General features: G+C 45.1%; 1 protein-coding gene across 1 annotated transcript in view; it reads left to right on the forward strand.

The window, feature by feature from the left end:
* The first annotated feature begins 693 nt into the window (after positions 1-693).
* APP (amyloid beta precursor protein) overlaps positions 694-24,441 on the forward strand; it is a 300,473-nt gene continuing 276,725 nt past the window's right edge. The window contains 1 exon segment of the mRNA XM_029577860.1: positions 694-921. Coding sequence (XP_029433720.1) covers positions 868-921 — 54 coding nt within the window. The 5' untranslated portion in view covers positions 694-867.

A 24,441-nucleotide genomic window follows, 5' to 3' on the forward strand; every position in this document is an offset into this window, starting at 1 on the left:
ACTCATATGTTCCCTATAAAAGCAAATTTTTGCTACTGTTCATGTTATAATGTAAACCGATGTGATGTATCTAACGAATGTCGGTATAGAAAAACCTTTAAATAAATAATAAATAAATAACCCTGCACCTGGAGCCAGGCTACCTTAAGTTCAGTAAAAAAGCTAAGACATAACTTTTCAGCCAGACCTTCCTCTTAGCCACTTCTTCTGGCCAAACTTCCTGAATTCCCGATGAGGAACTGTGTTATAAACAGGAACTCATCTGGGTCTTAAACTATTAACAAATAGGATTTCCTATACTGGATCCCAATGCTACTGTAACTGCACATTCTGATTGAATGTAAGCTGCTCTAATGCCTCTGCCCATTTACATTTACTGCAATCCACCTTGAAACTGACTTTGGGAAAAGGTGCAAAAACAGATGTCCTTATTTATTTATACACACAGCCCCCACTGCAGCAGCTTCAGGTATGTAGGTAGCGAGATGCCCTCTCCCCTGAGATGATGCAGTGCCACAGCTGATGCTGGGAAATAAGTGACTCACACAGCAAGGTGGCTGCCCACTGACCTCACACACAGGATGATGTGAGACACTGAGCACACGCACAGCAGGGACCCCTCGTGGGGCAGCAGGGGGATGGGTCCCTCTCGGGTCCAGCTGCAATGCGCGCTGCGTCCGCTGGAGGTCGCTGGAGAGGAACGGGATCAGCTGACGCTCGGTTCCCGGGGAGAGGAAGCTTCGTGCGCTTACTGCTCGTTGCGGTGCAGCCCGGTTCGGTCCCGGAGGCGCTGCGAGCCCGGAAGGAAGGAGGGCGGGAGGAGCCAGGGCTACGGGGAGGCGGTGGAAGCTCCTGATCCGGCCCGCGATGCTGCCGCTGGCGCTGCTGGCTCTGGTCGCCTGCACGGCCGCAGCCCTGGAGGTAGGAGGGGAGGTGCAGCGGGGGCCTCCTGCGCGATTCGCAGCCTGCGCTTTGCACGGAGGACGGGCACCGGCTGGCCCCGCGCTGCGGCAGGATGCAAGCTCCGGCCGGGAGGGGAGGATGCTGTTCCGGGGAGGGAGGCAGGCAGGGAAGATGGCGCCGCTGCAGCTCCGTAGCCTTCCCTCGCCTCTCATTGTTCCTCGGTCTCCATGCAGGCAGTAGATCTCGTCCTTTCGCAGCGCTCACCTGCCCTGCCTTCTCACTCCTCGGCCGGGGCAATCAGGGTGACTCTTCTCTTACGTTGCCGTCTCCTCAAGCTTTTGTCGTGCAGACTTAGGTCCTGGGCTGCCTGTCATTCATTCCTTTTGTTGCACTGATATAACATCCGTTTCATTTACTGGCAAAGCCACATGGGTCCTCTTCTTCTGATCCCGATCCCTCATGCTTAAATATATTTTTGCGTTTTTCACATGATAATTGGCAGTTTTACACCGATTCCCATATGAAATGGCTTTGAAGCCCTTCGAGGGCTGGTTTTCACTTTGTGCTGGACTGCTGCCTCTGCATACTCAGGACACTGGGCTGATGGCCAGTACAGAATGCTTCCCTCTTGTAGTCCCTTCCCTTAAAGGATTGAATTGTTCTGGAGGAATTCTGAGATCAGAGTATGCTAAATAATTTCTTTCACCTTAGCTGAAAAAGCTTTCTTTTAACTTTCTAATCAGGGGCCTAGCCGGAACTGAAATTTTGGAGGGGCCGAAGATTAACATGGGTGGATGATGTGGCCATCCCATCCCTTACTCCATTCTGTGTAGATATTCAAGGCAGTGGCTTTAAAACCCTTTTAATTTCTGGCAGCACAAGCCCTGCTCTCTTCACCTCTCCTTGCCCTCTCTCTGCTGTTCTCCCTGGCTCTGTCTGGTTAAGGCACCTTCTTTACACAATGGCGAATCTCTCAGGCTTCTAAACAAGGAAGCTTCTAGTTAAGGGGCTGAGAAGAGTGGAATAAATAATTTCCTGCCAGAAGTAAACAGAAAGACATTGAAGACCTCACATTTTACACATCTAGCTCAAGGCTTTTTAATTAGCCTCCTTCAAAGCATTGGGGATCATGGACTAGCTGTGATTCAAATGCCTCCAGGCCCTCCAACTGCTGCCTCTGTAAGGGGCAGATACTGATGGGATATGACCCTTCTAGGAGTGGAGGCCTCCAGGCCTACCCATGGTTTTGAATTTTTAAACTTAAAAGCTTTGAAAATAGAATATCATACTATACAAATAAGTAAAGTTATGAACATCCTTAAAAGAGCAAAAAACATTTTCTCATCTTCTTAGCTATAATTGTATTTATTTATTTATTTATTTATTTTTAATTTTTATATACCGGAATTCCTGTATGCAATACAAATCAATCCGGTTTACAAGTAACAAAAAGGTTGCCCTGGTCTGGGAGGTTAGACCGGGGTTTTTTACATAGAACATTGAACAATAACAATCAACCAATGAACATTATTACAAGGAACAGTGAAATATCAATAATATTTAACAAATAATAAATAACCTTGTTCGTGTTTTGAATAGTATGTGTGTGTTCCCCTTTTTACAATGGACTTTAGTAGCGTATATCGACTGCAACGGTTATATAATATGTCCTCTGTTAAATGACTGTTAAGTAGGCAATTTTAAATAGTTAAATGTTAAATAGGCATTGCGAATAAGCAAGTACGTGTAAGAAGTTAAGTGTCAAGCTATTCGTGACACCCTACAATGGTTGGATCTGAAAGACAGGAGGAGGTGCTTAGTTACACTCTGGGAATTGGAATGCTTGCCTGAAGAGCCAGGTTTTTAACCTTTTTTTGAATTCTGGTAGATTGGGTTCGAGTCGTAGGTCTGGTGGGAGCGCATTCCATTGGTGTGGTCCTGCAGTTGAGAGTGCTCTTTTTCTTAGTGTTGATTTGGCAGGAGCTGCGACTAATGTGCCTTTGTAGGCGCTTCTGATGGGTCTGGAAGATAAGTGTGGCTGAAGTTGAATTTGTAGAGATATAGGTGCGGCGTTATGGATTGCTTTGTGAATGATGGTTAAGGTTTTATATAGGATTCTCTGTTTGATGGGTAGCCAGTGGAGGTTGCTCAAGATGGGGGTAATATGGTCTCTTCTATTAGTGTTAGTTAGGATTCTGGCTGCGGCATTTTGTACCATCTGTAGGGGTTTGATGCTGTTAGAGGGGAGGCCAAGTAAGATTGAGTTGCAGTAATCAAGTTTCGAAAAAATAATGGATTGAAGAACGAGGCGAAAGTCATTGAAGTGAAGGAGTGGCTTTAGCTTCTTTAGGACCTGTAGTTTAAAGAAGCAATCCCTGGTGGTTGTGTTAATGAATTTTTTTAGGTTAAGTTGGTTGTCAAGCCATGCTCCTAGATTCCTGACGTCTGCAGAGAGCTCCATGTTTTGTGCCAGGCTGGGTGCGTGGGTGTTCGGTTTGTGAGAAATCAGTAGCAACTCTGTTTTGCTGGAGTTTAGAATCAGGTTCAGGCTGGAGAAACATAGAAACATAGAAACATAGAAATGACGGCAGAAGAAGACCAAATGGCCCATCTAGTCTGCCCAGCAAGCTTCACACATATTTTCTCTCATACTTATCTGTTTCTCTTAGCTCTTGGTTCTATTTCCCTTCCATCCCCACCTTTAATGTAGAGAGCAGTGATGGAGCTGCATCCAAGTGAAATATCTAGCTTGATTAGTTTGGGGTAGTAGCCGCCGCAATAAGCAAGCTGCACCCATGCTTATTTGTTTTACCCAGACTATGTTATTAGCCCTTATTGGTTGTTTTTCTTCTCCCCTGCCGTTGAAGCAGGGAGCTATGCTGGATATGCGTGACGTATAAGTCTTCTCCCATGCCGTTGAAGCAGAGAGCCATGCTGGATGTGCATCGAAAGTGAAGTATCAGGCCCATTTGGTTTGGGGTAGTAACCGCCGTAACAAGCCAGCTACTCCCCGCTTTGTGAGTGCGAACCCTCTTTTCTTCTCCCCTGCCGTTGAATCAGAGAACTATGCTGTATATGCATTGAAAGTGAAGTATCAGGCTTATTTGATTTGGGGTAGTAACCGCCGTAACAAGCCAGCTACTCCCCTCTTTGTGAGTGTGAATCCTTTTTTCCACATTTCCCCTTGCTGTTGAAGCTTAGAGCGATGTTGGAGTCAAGCCTGTGTATGTTTATTTAATAAGGGTATTGACTCCAGGCAGTAGCCATCATTCTGGCGAGTCACCCACTCTTCATTGGCAGCCTCTTGACTTTATGGATCCACAGTGTTTATCCCACGCCCCTTTGAAGTCCTTCACAGTTCTGGTCTTCACCACATCCTCCGGAAGGGCATTCCAGGCATCCACCACCCTCTCCGTGAAGAAATACTTCCTGACATTGGTTCTGAATCTTCCTCCCTGGAGCTTCAAATCGTGACCCCTGGTTCTGCTGATTTTTTTCCTTAGGAAAAGGTTTGTCGTTGTCTTTTGATCATTAACACCTTTCAAGTATCTGAAAGTCTGTATCATATCACCTCTGCTCCTCCTTTCCTCCAGGGTGTACATATTTAGATTCTTCAATCTCTCCTCGTACGTCATCCGATGAAGATCCTCCACCTTCCTGGTCGCCCTTCTCTGTACCGCCTCCATCTTGTCTTTGTCTTTTTGAAGGTACGGTCTCCAGAACTGAACACAGTACTCCAGGTGAGGCCTCACCAAGGACCTGTACAAGGGAATAATCACTTCCCTTTTCTTACTCGATATTCCTCTCTCTATGCAGCCCAGCATTCTTCTGGCTTTAGCTATCGCCTTGTCGCATTGTTTCGCCGACTTCAGATCATTAGACACCATCACCCCAAGGTCCCTCTCCTGCTCCGTGCACATCAGCCTTTCCCCCCCCCCATTAAATACAGTTCATTTGGATTTCCACTCCCCATATGCATGACTTTGCACTTCTTGGCATTGAATCTCAGCTGCCATATCTTCGACCACTCTTCCAGTTTCCTTAGATCCCGTCTCATTCTCTCCACTCCTTCCGGCGTGTCCACTCTGTTGCAGATCTTAGTGTTATCCGCAAAAAGACAAACCTTACCTTCTATCCCGTCCGCAATGTCGCTCACAAAGATATTGAACAGGACCGGTCCCAACACCGAACCTTGAGGTACACCACTTAAAACCGCTCTCTCTTCAGAGAAGGTTCCATTTACCATCACACATTGTCTTCTGTCCGTCAACCAATTTGCAATCCAGGTCACCACCTCGGCACTCACTCCCAAGCTTCTCGTTTTATTCACCAGTCTCCTGTGCGGAACCGTATCAAAAGCTTTGCTGAAATCCAAGTATATGATATCGAGCGCTCTTCCTCTATCCAATTCCTTGGTTACCCAGTCAAAAAAGTCAATCAGATTTGTCTGACAGGATCTTCCTCTGGTGAATCCATGCTGCCTCTGGTCCATCAATTCTCCGGACTGTAGATAGTTCACTATTCTCTCTTTCAACAGTGACTCCATTACTTTTCCCACCACTGAAGTGAGGCTAACCGGTCTGTAGTTACCAGCCTCCTCTCTGTTCCCACTCTTGTGAAGCGGGACCACCACCGCTCTTCTCCAATCACTCGGCACCACTCCCGTTTCTAGGGATCTATTGAACAGGTCGCACAGCGGTCCCGCCAGCACATCTCTGAGCTCCCTCAATATCCTTGGATGAATCCCATCAGGCCCCATGGCTTTGTCCACTTTCAGATTCTTTAGCTCTTCCCATACATTATCTACTGTAAATGGATTTTCCTCTGTTCCGCTTCCCTCCAGTTGAACCTGGGACAAGCAGGACACTTTCTGGAACTTTATTAGTCCTTTAGCTATTAAAGGACCCCCTCAGCACTTCTGTGCCAATATTAACCAGATTATTAAAGAACAGCTATACAATAATAGAAAAGCAGGTATACTGGATCTTAAAAATAACAGTTTGCAAGCAACAGTTACAATTATTGTATAATAACAGACCTAGAGAAAGGTATAAAACACAGAAGTTCTACTGCTCAGAGAGCCCAGATTTTAGTGCAGCACAAAGCAATTAGAAGAATAGTGAAAGAAAACAAGCAGGGTAGATGTTTAATTGGTTGAAGACAATTCTCCCAGTAGGCGAAGGTTTTTTGAATTGATTCTGTGATGGGGATGAGGATCTGGATGTCATCTGCATAGAGGTAATGAGTAAGCTTGAGTTGTGATAGATGGCAGAGGGGGAGGAGGTAAATGTTGAACAGGGTGGGAGAGAGGGATGAGCCTTGTGGTACACCTTGGTCTGATAGGATGTGGTCAGATTCCTTGTTGTTAATTCTGACCTTGTAAAACCTGTTTGATAGGAACGATTTGAACCAACTGAGAGCTGTGCCTTTGATTCCTATGTTTGATAATTGTTCTAGTAGTTGTGAGTGATTTACCGTGTCGAACGCTGAAGATAGGTCTAACAGGACCAGTAAGAATGACTGTTTTTTCTCCAGGTTCAAAAGTAAATTATCTGTGAGAGAAAGCAAAAGAGCCTCTGTGCTTAGTGATTTACGAAAACCATATTGTGCAGGGGAAAGAATGTTGTGCTCCTCGAGATATTCGGAAAGTTGTTTATTTACGGCTTTTTCCATCAGTTTGGAGATCAGGGGCAGGTTTGCAATGGGTCTGAAGTTGGCTGGGTCCGTGGGTGATGCAGTTGGTTTTTTCAGTAGGGGTTTGAGGATTGCAAGTTTTAGTTGATTAGGAACTGTGCCCATGGCTAGAGAGGTATTGATGATTTCTGCAATAGGTTTTGCGACGGTGCTAGGGATGACGGTGAGCAGATTAGTAGGGAGTGGGTCCCTACTATGTATGAAAGAAAAAAAAAATATGTCCCTATTATGTATGAAAGAGACATACATAATTGTATGTCTCTTTCATGGTAGGTGAGAAACAGGCTTGTAGTTCTCAAGACCAGATTTATAAAATAAGTTCCCAGTAGGTGGAAAAGGAAGGGGGATCTCCTTAATTCACCAGGTTGAATATCTTTTAATTCTGATTGCCTCCAAGGTTCCTTAATAATAATAATTAGTGTACATAACACTATACAGAGGAATTGATTGATGATTAGTTTGGTGTACATAATGCTGTACAGGGTAAGTCACATGGCTACAATTTTGAAAAAAACCTTCATCCATAAGCAAAACCTTCTCCTGACAGGGGAGGGCACTATAGAACGGAAGCAGAGCCTATTATTATTTAGCCCTAGCCATTCTTGGCGGGTTACAGAATACATAAATATTGTTGATAAAAAACAAACACCAAACCTAACTTAAAACACTCAAAATAAAAAAAACAGCAATGTAATAATAAGTGTCTAAAAAAAAAATAATTGGAGGCACAGGGCAATGTAAAGATGAAAAATATATTCTGTGCTTCAGATCACCTCACAAAGCCCAGAAATCTCCTCTCATGACTTGTCACCCTAACCTCCTGCTGGATTAATTTCCTTATCAGTCAGATGTTTTGATAACATTCTGATGTAGCTTTCTGCATTGTGGCTATTGGCAGGAATGTGCAGGTTTCTCACTTTGCTCCTTATTTACCAAGGCTTTTTTCTCCTTCCTGGTTCTGTGGGATGAAAGCTTAGTAAACTGCATTCCTAAGCAGAGCCTAGTGCTGCGTCTTGAGCACATTTACCTGTCGGTGGTGTATCACAGAGTCTCTCAGTAATGAGTCAGTTCTGTGTAGTTGATTTTAATAAACATGCTTGCTGGATTAATTGGAAGCTCTGCTTGCCACTGTAGATGGCCTAGTTCAGAGCGGTGAGGTAATTGCCTCATGTGGCTGCTTGCAATGGGTGAATGAATCAGTCGTCCCCTTCTCTCCCTATTGTGCCTTGGGAGATTGTTATTTCTTCTGTTTTCTCCAAGGTCATATAACGCTTTCTCATTGTTTTCTTTCTTGTTGGTTAAGAATCTTCTCCCTTCGTGACTGTTTGGCAGATCTCTGGGCTGTTGCATGTTCCTTGGGCTCATTCTTCACTAGCCTGCCTGCCATACTGTATACATGGAAGGGCACCTTGATCTATGTGTTTAGGTTTCTCTTCAGGGGAGAGGTGATTGTCTTGTGTCTGTAATTACCTGTTTAGCTTTTGGCAGTAGAGTGAAATGGGATTTCTTAAGGCAAATCGTCCCAGTGTAGTGCTGGAGAGTGCTCTGCATGGAGAGCAGTGCACTTGGGAAGTACCAGTATCTGATGACTCTAACAGGTCGATACTGTAAGACCGCGGGAGAGCGGACGAACGCCCGCTCTCCCGGCGCGCGCACCGGCCCCTCGCCGGTGCGGGCGATTCAGTATTTAAATGAGGTGACGCGGGAAAAACGGGGAAAAGGAGGCGCTAGGGACACTAGCGCGTCCCTAGCGCCGCCTTTTTGTCAGGAGCGGCGGCTGTCAGCAGGTTTGACAGCCGACGCTCAATTTTGCCGGCGTTGGTTCTCGAGCCCGCTGACAGCCACGGGCTCGGAAACCGGACGCCGGCAAAATTGAGCATCCGGTTTTCGGCCCGACAGCCGCAGGCCGAATTCAAATTTTTTTTTTTACTTTTGGGGACCTCCGACTTAATATCGCCATGATATTAAGTCGGAGGGTGCACAGAAAAGCAGTTTTTACTGCTTTTCTGTGCACTTTCCTGGCGCCGGAAGAAATTAGCGCCGACCTTTGGGTCGGCGCTAATTTCTTAGAGTAAAATGTGCGGCTTGGCTGCACATTTTACTTACTGAATCGCGCGCGCATACCTAATAGGGCCATCAACATGCATTTGCATGTTGAGGGCGCTATTAGGTGCCGCGGGTGGGCCGCGTGTTTTCCTCCCCTTACTGAATAAGGGGTAAGGGAAAACACGCGTCCAGAGCAGGCTGACAGTGTGCTCCGACGGAGCACACTTTACTGTATCGACCTGTAAGTACTGCAATATTTCACCAAACTACTCGACATTTTTCTGTTTCCTTTTCTGTCGCTTTTATGCAGTATATTTGCATATTAAAAAACATTTTAGAAGCATTATCATTTTCCTGATAAACTGTATTTCTGGCATTTCTTTCAAAGATGCAACAAATGAAACAGCTTTAAAAGCATTATTTTGTAAATCATTGGTAATAACTGAGTTTATTAACCGAAGTAGTTTCTGATGACAGTCCCTGTCAGCATGGGAAACCTGGAAGCAATAAAGCAGTGACCTGGTGACATCTCTGCTCTCTAGTCCAGGCTGGACACCTAGATTCAGGTCCTGGTTTTTGTCCCGTTGCAAAGCATGCTGGGAATTTCCCAGTCTGAGCTTCCTTGAAGCACTAGGGCGGGCTCGGCTGTCCCTGCTGACCTGGAGCCTGTTGCTTGCTGTAACTCTGACTCTGCCATTGTTTAGTTGAAGGAAACATGAAGCCATTGCTTGTTTTCCTGTGCATGGAGGGTGAGGCTTTCCCTGCTTCTCATGCTGTCTGAGCTGAAAATTGAGTTAGGAATGCTTTGCTATGAAGTGATCTTAATTTTTAAAGAGGTGCAGTTAAAATGGTAATTAAGCACTCTGCATTAAATTGAGCATATTTGTTTTTCTTATGGCATGCTGCCTCCATTATCACCAAACATCTGTGCAAAACATGTTTGCTTTTTATATTTTCCTCTTTATTTTACCTTTTGCTACACAAGAAACAGTTTAGTTCTCTAGAAAGTGCTGGACTGACTTTTGGGGAAAGTGAAACAGATTTAGCCACAGAACAGAAAATAAATAGATGGACAGGATGACTACTTAATTTTTATAATGTCTTTAGCCATAGCCTTCTACTGTTGATTCAAGAGCGCAGAAGCTTGTTTATAAATCTAAATTGGTTTCAGCTACTTAGATTGTAAAACCTGTGGTGGAATTTACTTATGACATCAGGATCAACATCTGTACTTCTGGAAAAGAAAAAGTGCCCGTTGAATGTCTTACCCCTAGGGTGCCTCTCTGCTCTCCTCCGTACAGACTCAGAGGTGAACCAGAAGCTTGTCTGAGATCCTGCCAGTTCATTTTGTGTTGGCTACTGAAGACTGCAAGGGGCAGATGTACAAGACTTCTTTACTATAACTCAAAACAGGAAAACCTTTTAGCACAGTGATTCCCAACCTGTGGTCCTTGGACCCCTAGGGGCCTGCCAGACCATAACAGGGGGGCCACGAGCTGTGGAGGAAGAAAAAAAAAGCCTGCACAAAGAAGAGACCTAACAGGCCACCACTGGATCTCATCCTGTGGCGGCCACAAAAGAGGAGGCCTGAGATGCCACCGGCACTCTCCATCTTGCTGGCGGCTGAAGATTGAAAAAGGCCACTGGGCCACCGCACACCCCATTTCGCTGGTGGCTGAAGCGTGAAGAAGGCAGCAGGTTTCTGGCACAGCCCATCTCGCCAGTGGCTGAAGAATGAAAAAGGCCACTGGTTTGCCAGCGCCCCCCCCCATCTCACCAGCGGCTGAAGATTGAAAAAGGCCGCTGGGCTGCCGGTGCACCCCATATTGCCGGTGGATGAAGTATGAAGGAAGCTGTGGGCCTGCTGGCAGCCTGAGTGAGGAGCAGGCCGTGGGACCTTCTCTCCTCCTGCAGACTCCAGGAAAAAGATATGGAGAGGCCCGGTGACAGAAGGTGTATGTGTGTGAGAGAGAGCCTATTGTGAATGAGAGAGAGGGAGCTTGTGTGTATGTGTGTGAATGAGATCATGTGTGTATGAGAGAGAGAGAGAGCGTTTGTGTGTGAGCACATGTATATAATAGGAGTGTGTGAGCCTATGTGCATGAGAGACTGCATGTTGTGTGGGTCTGAGCATGTGTGTGTGTGAAAGACGGAGCATGTAAATGAGAGAGCATGTGTGTGTGTGAAAGACGGAGCATGTAAATGAGAGAGCATGTGTGTATTCGAGAGAGAGGGAGCATTTGTGTGTGTGGGAGCATGTTTGTGTGAGAAAGAGGGAGTATGTGTAGGTGTGAAAGAGCTTGTATGTATGATAAAGAGGGAGCATGTTTGAGGCAGAGAGGGAGTGTATCTGTGGGATGTATGAGAGAGAGGAGAAAGTTTGTGAACCCTGCTTCCCACCCCTACCAATCCACGGCAATCTCAGGATGACTGGAAATCAAAAGTTCCCAGGTATGGATAATGGGAAAATTTTAAATCCTTATTAGTTTTAATTCTTGGCTGTTTGATGTATCTGATGTTTTGAAATATTTTATTGTTTGGGAAATTTAAAAATAATTTGAGTTTTAAATTATTGGATGTCAGTTTTCAAATATTCTTTTTATTAGTATGGTTTTACTGTTATTGATATTTTATATTTCTTGATTGTATTATTTATTGTTTTATGAGGAACAGCAATATTTCTGTTTTTCCATCATTGCAATGCGTACAGAGTCTGGCGTCTTGTGGTTTCCAGTTCAGTTTTTGCACATGTGACTTGTTCTGTTTCCCTAATAGGAAGTGCATTGGTGTTATAGGGCCTATTGTAATATTCTCAGTGTTGCCTTTACATAGGTAAGGTCCTTACTGTTTTGAGTCTGGCAGTTGTATGTTATGGTATGGCAGTTTTTCTATAAGCTCTGAGTACATTTATTGCAGGATTTTATATTGTACAATGTTCCTGGTAGTGGAGAGAGATTGTGTTACTGTTTCTGAGGTGACAACAGACTTTGAATATTAATTTTTCAATGATGAATGGTGGGGAAATGTTCCTGTTTTGCTCTGTACCCTTTGTTGGGGGAGTCTGTGATACAAGATGCAGGTTTTATATTGGGATTGTCACACTCCTATATAAAAAAAAAAGTTTTGATTGATGCTCTTGAATAGTTTTAGTAGTAGTTTTACTTAGTGGTTAAAGGCTGGCCAGGATTCTTCTGTCTAGAGATACTACCGAGATACAAACCCAGCACCTTGCAATAATGGTGCAAAATGCCTCTTGCTTTATGAGCAAGGGTGACCTGACTCTCTGCATATATTGAATCTGGTAACAGGCAGGTGTGGAGAGAGCCATTGGATCCCTGTCTTTAAGAATAGTATTAATTATAATCATTTTCAAAAAATACCATGTTGGGGGGTGGGGGCTGGGAGGGAAATATATACACTAAACCTTTCTCCACATCTCCCTTTTAGTGATATGGGCCTGTCTCAAACATCCCTCCTTCCTGCTTCCCAATCAGTCTCTCACTGTCACCCTCCACCAATCCCACCCTGCCAGTTGCTATGTCTCTCTCCACCACTTGCTCTCTCTCGGCCTCCACCAGCCCATCCCTTCCAGTCTGTCTCTCTCTGTCCCACCATGTCAAGCACTCTTTCTCTCTGTCCTTCCCCTCAGTCACACCAGATCCAGCTCTGTGGTACCTGTAGTCACTACATAAGTTACTGAATAGGAGTACATTCTTACACATTTACTGCCATGCTTAGCAATTCTATGTATTCCATTTATATCAATAAACATTATTTAATACGCTTTATATATTACGAATGTCTGGTGTGCAATAATTATTTCTTTATTATTACATTAATAACTTTTCTATATATGGCATATAACTGCAGGTAAAAATGAAAGAGAAACGGGGTCCGTGAAAATTTTGGAACTTGAAAAGGGGTCCATGCTCCCAAAAAGGTTGGGAACCCCTGCTTTAGCACATCTGGCCTTTAGATTGCAAATTTGTTTACTGACGAAAATGAAATAGAACATACAATACACAGAGCACAGCCTGCCAATCTGCGAAATCAGCTGTAACATACTTTACCCTATTTGTATAACTTATCTCACCCTGCCTTCCATACAGCTCTACTCTTTTATATAACAAGAGAAACCCTGGGGTGAGGGGATCCTGGCCTAGGTTCCGTAGCAGATGGTATAATTGGGCCCCTCCATCATGTCCGACCCTGGGAGGGGGCTTTTCCCTGGAGCGTGATAGCACATGTCTGTTATCATGTCTGTCCTCTCCCGATTCCTTTCCTGTTCTTTCCGTTTGAGTTTTTATTCTCGATCTCTCTCTCTCTGCCATGCTTTCACTTCTATCTCCATGTCCTTCATTAATCTCTTCCTTCTGCACCTCTCATTCCTGTAAGAGCCTCTAGCCCTCCACCACTCTTTCTTTGCCCTCCTATTTCCAAGTTTTACCACCACTCCCAGCTCTTTATCTTTTTACCTCATTCCATCTTCAGCCTTTTTTCTCTCCTCCCTCCCTCTCGCTTGCCCACTCCTTTTTCCTGTTTCATTTAATGTTATTGCTTTGGTCCATCTTTTTGGAACCTCTTCTCAGTCTTCTTTTCTGTTTATTCTTCCTTTCATTTTCATTCTCTTGGCTTCACCACAGTCCCTTTCCTCCTCGTCGCTCTTATGCCTGATGTGATGCCAGACGCACATTGAATTTCTAAACTGCTCTTGACCACAATCTAGGAGGTCCCGATTGATGGATGGATATATAACTTTTGCTTACATCAAAGAATAAATCTCTAAATTCATTGGAAATATTCAAAGAAGCCCCTGAAGCAGCCTTTTTAGGCGAAACTCAGGCCTAGAGTCGGGCAACCAATAAAGAATTCTTGAAGGACTTCCGGCTACCTTCTTTTTGTTCCTCACGGCTTTTCTAGACTGCCTTCCTCTCTGTTTTCTGAGCTTTCCAAGGATGCAAGTTATTTCTTCACATAAGAGCTATTAAGTTATTGATAGCAAGTTAGTGCAATATGAAAATGCTCCAAAACAAATGTTTACACCAGAGGGGACCCAAGTGCTTTTTGCAGATCCTCAAATGGAGCTAAACTTGCCAAAACAAGTTTGAATGCTTCCCTCAGAAGGTGTTTTTCCAAGATGGCTGCTGAAAGTTCTATAGAAATGACGGCAGAAGAAGACCAAACGGCCCATCCAGTCTGCCCAGCAAGCTTTCACACTTTTTTTTTTCTCTCACATATTTATCTGTTTCTCTTGGCTCTTAGTAACCTTTTTTATTCTATTTCCCTTCCACCCCCACCATTAATGTAGAGAGCAGTGTTGGAACTGCATCTAAGTGAAATAGCTTAATTAGTTAGGGGTATTAACCACCGCAATAAGCAAGCTACACCCATGCTTATCTGTTTATCCAGACTATGTAATTCAGTCCTTGTTGGTTGTTGCCTGAATATAGATCCACGTTTCATCATTCCCCCCTGCCATTGAAGCAGAGAACCATGCTGGCTATGCGTGAAGTGTCAAACTTTCTCCCCTGCCGTTGAAGCAGAGAGCTATGCTGGATATGCATTGAAAGTGAAGTATCAGGCTTATTTGGTTTGGGGTAGTAACTGCCGTAACAAGCAAGCTACTCCCCGCTTTTTTGTTAATGCAAATCCTTTTTTCTACATTTCCTCATTGCCTCTGAAGCTTAGAGCAATGTTGGAGTCTCGTTAACCGTGTGTATGTTTATTGAATAAGGGTATTATCACCAGGTAGTTGCCGTCGTTCCCGTGAGTCACCCACTCTTCATTCACATCCTCTAGACCAGAGCTTTCCAAACTTTTCATGTTGGTGACACACTTTTTAGACAAACATAATTTCGGGACACAGTAATTCAGTCTACTAGCAAACCAGAGGTTGTATGCAGTGTAACAAAGGAAAAAAGAAACATCACCCATCCTTATAAAACAAATCAAGAAATATAAAATCATCAGCAGTAAAACTGTACTAACAAAAAGAACATATTTCGAAACAGCTGATGAGTGGAATATCCAATAATTAAAAACTCATATAAAACATTTCCAGATACCAACAAAATATTTCAAAATAGCAGACACAAAGACCCAGTAATGAAAAATAATAAGGATACAAACATTTTTTTGCTCTGCATACCTGGGAACGTTTGATATCCAGGTGTCCTGAGATTGTTCTGAATTAGCAGGAGGAGGGGTGGTTTGCTTGGAACTTTCTCCTCTCTCAGTCACATACCAGCGCTCTATCTCACACTGGCTCTCAATGACACACCTATACACACATGCTCTCAGTACTCACATATACACATGTTTTTTCTCTCTCACTTATATAGGCTCTTAATTACACATTTACACACATGCTGTCTATCTTTTCACGCTTACACACACAAAGGCTTTCAATCACACACATACATGCTGTCTTTTTCTCTCACACACAGACTCTCATTCACATGCTTACAAACATATCCTCTCTTTCTCTCATTTACACACAGGCTCTCAATCACATACTCACATGCTCCCTCACCTAAATCAGCTCTCAATCACACACAGACACACATGGTCTCTCTCTCTCATTTAAACACAGGCTCTCAATCACATACTCACATGCTCTATCACCTAAACCAGCTCTCAATCACACACAGACACACATGATCTCTCTCTTACTTATACACACAGGCTCTTAATCATACATACACATGATTTCTCTCACACACAAAGGATCTCAATCATACACACATACTCTTTCACACAAACAGGTTTTCAATCACAAACTTACACATACAGGTTCCCAATGGTAAACTTACATTCATGCTCTCTCTCTCACAGGCAGGCTCTCAATCACAGACATACTCTCTTTCACATGTACAGGCTCTCAATCATTCACATACATGCACTCTCTCATACACACACACAGGGCCCCGCGGCCCGGAAGAGGAAGTGGAGAGTATCGGGTGAGTGCGCGGCAAGAAGAGGCCACGCTAGTGGGTGGGGTGAGAGAGAGTGAATGCTCGCTCATTCACTCTCTCTCACCCCCACCCCGGGAACTCGCGGCAGCAGCAGCAGCCTCCTCCCAACGCTAACCTCTTCATTTTCAGCCCTCGCGGAGGCGGAGTCCCATCGGCCGCGGTTGAACATTTTCCTCCGAGCCGCGCTGCAGTCTTCTTTTCTTCGGGCCGATGCCGAGCGCACTAGCGTGGCCTCTTCTTGCCGCGCACTCACCCGATGCTCTCCACTTCCTCTTCCGGGGGGGGGGTGGGAAGAAGAGAGCACGCCGGTGCCGCTGACTCCAGCTGTCCTGTCGCGTTCCGCCCGGGCGGAGGAGGACCGGGGAGCAGCTAGGTCAGCGGGAAAGTGTGGCGATACTTGTCTGCGAGCCAGATGCAGCATATCTGGCTCGGAGCCATGGGTTCCCGGTCCCTGCACTTGCCGGTGTGTCACGTGCACCGGGCTTGCGCGACACACCGGCACACCTCAGGCGACACAGTAAAGTGTCGCGACACACACTTTGGAAAGCTCTGCTCTAGACTTTATGGATCCACAGTGTTTATCCCATGCCCCTTTGAAGTCCTTTACAGTTTTGGTCTTCACCACTTCCTCTGGAAGGTCATTCCAGGCATCCACCTGGAATGACCCATTTGGTAATTTTGACTGACAGCTGCTTTTTTTTTTTTTTTTTTTTATATACCGACATTCATCTCAATTGAGATATCACACCGGTTTACATTCAGGTACTGTAGGTATTTCTCTATCCCCAGAGGGCTTACAATCTAAGTTTTTTTGTACCTGAGGCAATGTAGGGTAAAGTGACTTGCCCAAGGTCACAAGGAGCGATAGCGGGACTTGAACCTTGGTCTCCTGGTCCATATTTGACCAATAGGATTCTTCCATTTCTGGATTATGGAACTGTAAGGGATGGTGAGGAGTTAGAACAAGATCCGAACTCTGCAGTCAGAATGATTTGTATGAGTGCTAACATCAGACAAATAATTGTAACCTAAGAATAATCTGCCTCGTGACTAATGAGTGAATCAGTGACATCTGTGCACATTGCATGGCCTGCTCATTCATTGGACAGACAGGTCAAATTTATCAAAATTAGCATATAATGTCCACCAATTTTCTTAAGCATATTTTTTATGCAAGTAAAACAGCTTTTGTATTTCTATATATATACATCCAGCAGTATGGAAAATAGTTACTTTCCTTAGTTGAACAAACACCAGGACAATTACTTCTCTTCTGATCAAATGCCTTCCTGCTTCAGGGGCTTGTACTGCATGTGTCGTACTTGAAGTCAAATATTCCCTCAGAGTTTATATCCCTTTTAGTTCAGTTTTTCCTGAAGGACTATCCACCATTTTCTCCAGCCTGGAGAAAAAATATACTTAAAAATTGGTAGACATTATTATATGCAGTTATGGACCAATGATTATAAATGCCCAAGCAAATTGCAAGGAAGTCAAAGCACATTCCTTAATACGGGTGTTATGAAGGTCCCTCTATTTCTGCAAAGCTTTATAGAGCATACTAAAGCTATTTAAGTTCATACTAATTTCTAAATTTGATAGTATGACAGAGTGTATTCTTGTTTCTTGTGAAAGTTGTTATATAGGTTTTCTGAACACAGCTGTATTCCAGAACAATGCTTTTCTAAAATACAAAGATATTTTTCTTTTTTTTGCTGATTTTGTTCAAAGATTTGGGCAGGTTTTAAGATCCTCTTAAAATTTAATTTTATGTTTTCTTGCATTTTACTGTAGCATAAAGATCCTCTTAAAATTTAATTTTATGTTTTCTTGCATTTTACTGTAGCATAAAAGGTCCAAACGAAATGGGAAATGGGAGCTGAGCCAGAGAAGAGCTCCTGTTGGCAGTTAGGATGCTCGCTTCCTGTTTGATATTTTTTGGTACTGTTTCGCATAGAGCAGCAGCATTTTCCCCAGGTTCCATCTCTTCCTCTGATCTTCTGATTTTCTTTCTTTTATGCGCAGATGTGTTGGGTTTTTCTGTTTTCTAACACTTTCAGGAGAAAGTTCTCAGCTTTTTAGGCTGGGTGCTGGGATGGTATTCTTGCATGCATGGTATTCTGGGTTTATTTCTAGCAGCATTGCTGTGTAATTAGCTCCATGATGCTGGAAGTGGCATAGGGATGAAATATTTCTTCCCAAAAAATGGAATGAGTATCACCAACAATATTTCAGCGGGGCAGGTCATTTACCTGAGTAAAAAGGCCTGAGTGAGCTTGAGTTCCTTGAACGTAGGAAAAAGTACATGTGGGGTGCACACTGCCAGCCATTTCTGTAAATCTGGCGAGGAACTAGGTGTTGAGATAGGTGTAGAGCTTGTGGATGCTTTTAATGTTTGCAGTTTCTGGCTTTTAAAATCTGTGTAAGGCATGTGCAGCATTTGAGAAGGTAGTGAGCCAAGGAGTTCTACTTCACGTTTTTGTTAAGACCAAAATAGTAGAAAGTTCTTGTTCACAAGAGGTTTTGCTCTCAGGGCTTGCTTCGTGCACCTCATTTCTCTTGCATTTCCCACTGCCGACCTCGCTGCTTGTCTTTACGTGTCTCGTTCAGAGCACGCTCGATGTGTACTTCAGTTTTGATGCTAAATGTGCTAAATATTTAAAGTAAGGACATGGAGCGTGTGCTGCACAAATGTTCAAAATGACTTTACTAAAGGAATTTACATAATTTCTGCATTTGGAAAGGGGAGGAAAGTAAAACAGTGACTGAATGGAAGAACCTGAGCATTGATAGGATGCGGGATGCCTCTCTGCTCTCTTTCTTAGTGTGGAGGGATGCAGAATTGGATATTAAGAAATTAAATACAATCATTGAATCTGGTGGTATTTAATTTTTGATAGGATACCCGGCTGCGGCCGCCCATATCCGGGTCCCTTTACCTACACCGGGAGGTGGCCAGCCCTGGCTCTCCCTCCTTGCTGCTTGCTGCGGCCGACCTCCGCTAATGCGGCCTGCCCTCACGGTGCGACATGCCGCCGGCTCAGCCTCTGCGACCGCCTCTCTAGGCACGTGAGCGTGCCGTCACCGGGAAATTTTGCCGCAACCCGGGAAGATGACGTATATATTCCCGGCCCTGACTCCAGCACGTTGCCTCAGCAACGGGTCCTGCGCTGCTTCAGAGTACGTAGTCTGCGTTGTCTCCTGATCCTGTGTTCCAGCCTGTGTTCTAGTCCTGACTCCTGATCCTGCATTCTGGTCCCGTTTCCTGATCCTGTGTTCCTGCCTTGCTCCCTGCTTCCTGCTCCTAGCCCTTCAGACTGACTTCCTGGTTTTGGACCTGCCTGGTAATCCGGCTCTGCTTGAACTCCGCCTGCCCTGACCTCCAGCCTGTTTCTCCGTATTCGCCTGTACGCTGCCTGCCCTGACCTTTGGCTTGCTCCTGGTTCTGTCTATCTGCTGCCTCCCTTGACTTCTGCCTGCCCGACGCCGCTTCAGCCTCCTCCTCTGGTTTCACACCGTGAGAGACCTGCACCTAAGTCCTGCTGGCCCCGGTACCCAAGGGCTGAACCTGCGGGGAATGTGGGCTGGTAAAGGTGAAGCTCCAGTTGGGCCCTCTCAGCCTGCACCGCCCCCCCCCCCCCCCAACGCCGAGTACCACCAGGGGCCTCGTCTCGGCTCAAGGGTCCACATTCACAACTATTTTGTGACTGTGAATGCTAAAGCAGCGTAGTGGTTTAGCTGTAAATTATATTAGAAGTTATTACAAATATAGACGGCAGAAGTGGAGCACCTGGGGACTGCTTGACAGAGACTTTTCTGCTCTTCTGTGTCTGTGGGAAAAAAGCTGAATGAATCAGGTTCACCCAATCTCTTTATTTGTTGCAGGCCTGACCTGGGCTCTTTTTTTCTCCCTCTGCCATTGAGAACATTTTGAGCTTGTGCCGTGCACGCTTGAATTCTGTGGCACTTTTGGCTTCTGCAAGCTCCACTGGAAATCTGTACGAGGTATCCAGCACCTTCTTAGTGAAAAACTATTTTATCACTTTCCTCCCACCAGCTTCATATAACGATTCCTGGGGCTTTTCATTCTGTAGAAAATGCTTTCTTCTGGTACTTTATTAAAACCTGCTATACATTTGAATATTTGTGCCAACTCTCTTCTAAGCTCCTTCACTCTCTGTGTGAGGCTTATCATGCAGCTCATGCACCTTTTTGATGGCTTTCCTTTCAACTGCTTCTCCCTTATCAATGCTCTTCTGTACATGAGGTCTCCAGAAATTACCCCAGTACTCCCGGGTGTCCCCTGAGACCTGGAGAGAGATTCCTCTTCGTTCTGCCAGACCAGTAACCTGTGGGATTCTCCCTCCCACCAGCAGAAGGGGGCAGAGTGTGATAGCTTCCTCTCTGACATCACTACCATAAAGGCTGGCCCAGCAGAGGGGAAGTCGGTAGCCTCTGCCTCCAGCACATGGGACAGAGCACAGACGTTGTTGGTCCAGCAGTGTAAGAAGGGCCCGAAGGTCGCTTTTCCTAGGAGCCTGGCCTAGGTGGGGACCCCATGGGACAACAGTTTCCGTAGGTCTGATCTACCCTCCCCAGGACAACTAGGTGTTTTGGTCTCCTGGTTTCCCAACAAACTCACCTAACTGTGATTAAATAAAAAGCGGAGAAGCAGTCCGGCCTGAACCACTGATGCCTGCCCCAGATATGGGCAAGGGGAGGAAGTGTGCCAGGTGGGTCCCTAGCATCACTTGCTCTTTCTGCCGCAATTGTGATGGCAAAAAGTAGGCTCGGTAGAGGAAGGGGGCGGGAATGGGCCCCTTGAATAGTGCACACTGGGGAGCGCGTTCTTTCCTCCGCCTCTGGAACAGGTTTCAGGGCAGTCAAGGCATTTCTCTGCAGCTTCGGAGGGTGGGGCAGCCCCAGGCAAGCAGCATCAGTGACTAGAGCCCCCAGAGGAGGAGGAGTTCATTTTGGCTTTGCAACAAGCCTATCTCCAGGTGAAAGATAAGCAGAATAAGCTCCTTCAGGAGAAAAACCCAAGCTGCTTTCAGGCTGGGAATATTGGTGTCCCGAGGTGGAACCCCAGGTGAGATTCGAGGAGCAGGAGGGCTCTTCCCAGGAAGAGACTTTAGGTGAGAAAGAACCCGAGGCTAGGGACTTCGCTGTACATTTGTTTAGGGCAGATGAGATGGGGGCTGTAATTACAAAAGTCTTGGAGGTCCTAAGTTTGAAAGAGGAAATGCCCAAAGTTAGAATGAAGGGAAACCCCATTCTGACAGGGATTAAAAAACCTTGCAAAGCCTTTCCCATCCATTTAGCCATCCAGGATATGCTGACAGCTTAGTGGAAAATCCTGGAGTCTAGGCTTAGAAGCCGTAGAACTATGCAGAGGCTGTATCTAATAGAAAGGTAGGATAAGGATAGGCTTCTAGATATGCCTAGAGTAGATGCGACAATCTCATCAATAGCAAAGAAAACTACCATACCGGTAGAAAGTGGAGCAGCCCTGAAAGACCCTCAGGACAGGAAAGTGGAAACCTTGCTAAAGAGAAGTTTTGAGCTTTCATCCCTGGCCCTCCAGGCAGCTATCTATGGAGGTTATGTAGCTAGGGCCCTTCTAATCTGGTCTCCACAAGAGATCCAGAGTCCCAAAGATGCAGGGGAGAATAGGGCGGGGCCAGCTCTAGTGGAATCGGTGGCAGCCTTTGTAGCAGATACTATGTATGAACTTATTAGTTTCAGCGAAGTTAGCAGCAACAGAGGTCATGGCTAGGTGGCTTTTATGGCTAAAGAATTGGGCAGTAGATTCAGCAGCCAAGACCAGGTTAGGAAAGCTACCCTTTAAGGGGAGACTTCTGTTTGGTGAAGATCTAGAGAAGGTGGTCAAAAGATTGGGGAGGATTGAGGCCCCCAAAGTTACCGGAAGAAAAGTCCAGAGGCTTTGCGATGGGAGGAACTGGAGACAGGGGCGGTACAGGCCAGATCTCTCGCCCAGTCAGGATCCTGGGTAGATCTCACCCCTTTCGGAGGGAATAAAAGATTTCCAAAAGAAGGGGACCCCCAAGCTCCCCTTAGCAACAAAACCGCACAATGACAAGGAGCAGGGCCGCTCCATGATTCCCCAGGTAGGAGTGGACCAAAATAACAAAGGACATAATTAGCAAAGGATATCACCCAGAATTAAGATTCTTTTTAGAAGATTTCTTTGTTTCCTCCCCATACATGGTAAGCAGGGGAGACATGATCACATGGACACACAAGTTGGTTCAGCTACAGGCCATTATCCTGGTGGACAGGAAGGCATGGGCGTATACTCCATTTATTTCCTAGTACTAGCTAAAGAAGGAAGCTTTCGGCCGGTGCTGGACCTAAAGCGAGTATACAGGGCACTGGTAGTTCCCCATTTCCACATGGAATCGCTGGTTACAGTAAAGGCGGCCATAAGGACAGGGGACTTTCTGGCAGGTCTGTCTGAAGATATTTTCACAATCCCATTGGGAGAGATTTCCAGGGTTACTTAGGCTTCAAGCTAGCCAGTCAGCATTACCAGTTCAGGGCACTCCCCTTTGGACTGGCCATGACACCAAGGACCTTTTACAGTGATGGTAGTAGTGGTGGCCTTCTTAAGGAAGGAAGAAGTCAAAGTGCACCCTTACTTGGATGACTGGCTAATAAGAGCAGGTTCCCTGAAGGAAGGCTGACAGACCACACAGAATACAGTTCATATCCTGGAGAAACTAGGCTGGATGGTGAACAAGGCAAAGAGCCAGTTTCATCCATCCCCAGACGCTAGTGTTCTTAGGGGTACTTTGCTACACCAAATTAGTGAGAGTGTATTTAACAGACAGAACGATAGGGAAGTTGCAGGAGCAACAAGCCCCAGTCCCATATGTGTGGAGATATCTGCAGGTCCTGGGCTCCATGGCAGCAGTAATCGGGATAGTGCCATGGGCGAGAGCACCATGCACCCTCTTCAGGCGCACCTATTGTACAACTGGTCTCTACAAAGGCAGTAGTATGACAAAAGTCTGCCACTGTTGTATCGAAGCTGGCAGAATCTGCAATAGTGGCTAGACCTGAACAACCTTTCCAGAGGAGCCCCTCTGGAATCACCACAATGGACAATAGTAACCATAGACGTGAGGAATCGGGGGTGGGGAGACACAGGGCCAAACTGCTCAAGGGTCCTGGCCAAATGGTTCTAAGTTCCACAAACGTACTAGAGTTAAGAACAATCAGGTTAACCCTAGAACATAAGAAAATGCCATATTGGGTCAGACCCAAGGGTCCAACAAGCCCAGCATTCTGTTTCCAACAGTGGCCAATCCAGGCTACAAGTACCTGGCAAGTACCCAAAAACTAAGTATATCCCAAACTACTGATGCTATTACTAGCATCAGTAACTACTGATGCTAGTAATAGCAGTGGCTATTTTCTAAGTCAACTTGATTAATAGCAAGTAATGGACTTCTCCTCCAAGAACTTATCCAAACATTTTTTAAACCTAGCTACACTAACTGCACTAACCACATCCCCTGGCAACAAATTTCAGAGTTTAATTGTGCGTTGAGTGAAAACAAATTTTCTCTGATTAGTTTTAAATGTGCCACATGCTAACTTCATGGAGTGCCCCCTAGTACTTCTATTATCCGAAAGAGTAAATATCCGATCCACATCTACCCATTCTAGACCTCTCATGATCTTAAAGACCTATATCATTTCCCCCCTCAGCCGTCTCTTCTCCAAGCTGAATAGCCCTAACCTCTTCAGTCTTTCCTCATAGGGGAGCTGTTCCATTCCCTTTATCATTCTGGTCGCCCTTCTCTATACCTTTTCCATTGCAACTATATCTTATTTGAGATGCAGTGACCAGAATTGTATACAGTATTCAAGGTGCTGTCTCACCATGGAGCAATACAGAGGCATTATGACATTTTCTGTTTTATTCACCATTCCCTTCCTAATAATTCCTAACATTATTAGGAATTATTAGGAAGGGAATGGTGAATAATATTAGGAATTATTATTCCTGTGACGCCATACTAACTGCACTGGATGCGCTAGGATTCAAACAATTTATATCTAACCCCACTCACCAAGCAGGACATACCCTTGACCTCGTTTTCACTAATTCCGGAATCCAATCCAACATTCCTACACTCTCCCCCATCCCCTGGTCCAATCACTACCGCATGGACATCACCTGAACGATAAATATTACTCCTGCACTACTACAATCCAACAAAAAAACCATTCACTTTAGGCGTAACTGCAACCAAGAAGATCTTATAGCTGCGCTCACCACCGAACTTAACAAAATCGATCTCACTAATGCTGAAACTGCGCTTAACTCCTGGAGCCAATGTACTGACTCCATTGCTAATAAACTCTGCCCTATGCAATCTCGTATGATTGACCCGGCAAAATCCAAAAAACAGCCCTGGTACACTTCTGAGTTAAAAGCCATGAAGCACAACCTCAGAAAATTAGAAAGAAGCTGGAGAAAAAACCCCACTCCTACAAAATTAACCACCTTCCGATCTTTCCTACACATATACAGAACAATTATTGAAAAAACTAAAAGAGACTTCTACTCATGTAAAATCCACAGCCTCCAATTTAACCCTCATGCCCTCTTTGAATTAGTAAACAGCCTAACTAAATCCTCCCCTAATTCCGCACCCTCAGACGTAGATAATCAAGACAAATGCGACAACCTGGCCAATTACTTCCACAAGAAAATTGTCAACATTATGTCCTGTTTCCCCTCCACTCAGGTACCTACCAATGTCGTCCTTAACCATACCTACACAAGCCTACC

Source organism: Rhinatrema bivittatum, chromosome 15, assembly GCF_901001135.1.
Source record: "Rhinatrema bivittatum chromosome 15, aRhiBiv1.1, whole genome shotgun sequence".
Classification (NCBI taxonomy): domain Eukaryota; kingdom Metazoa; phylum Chordata; class Amphibia; order Gymnophiona; family Rhinatrematidae; genus Rhinatrema; species Rhinatrema bivittatum.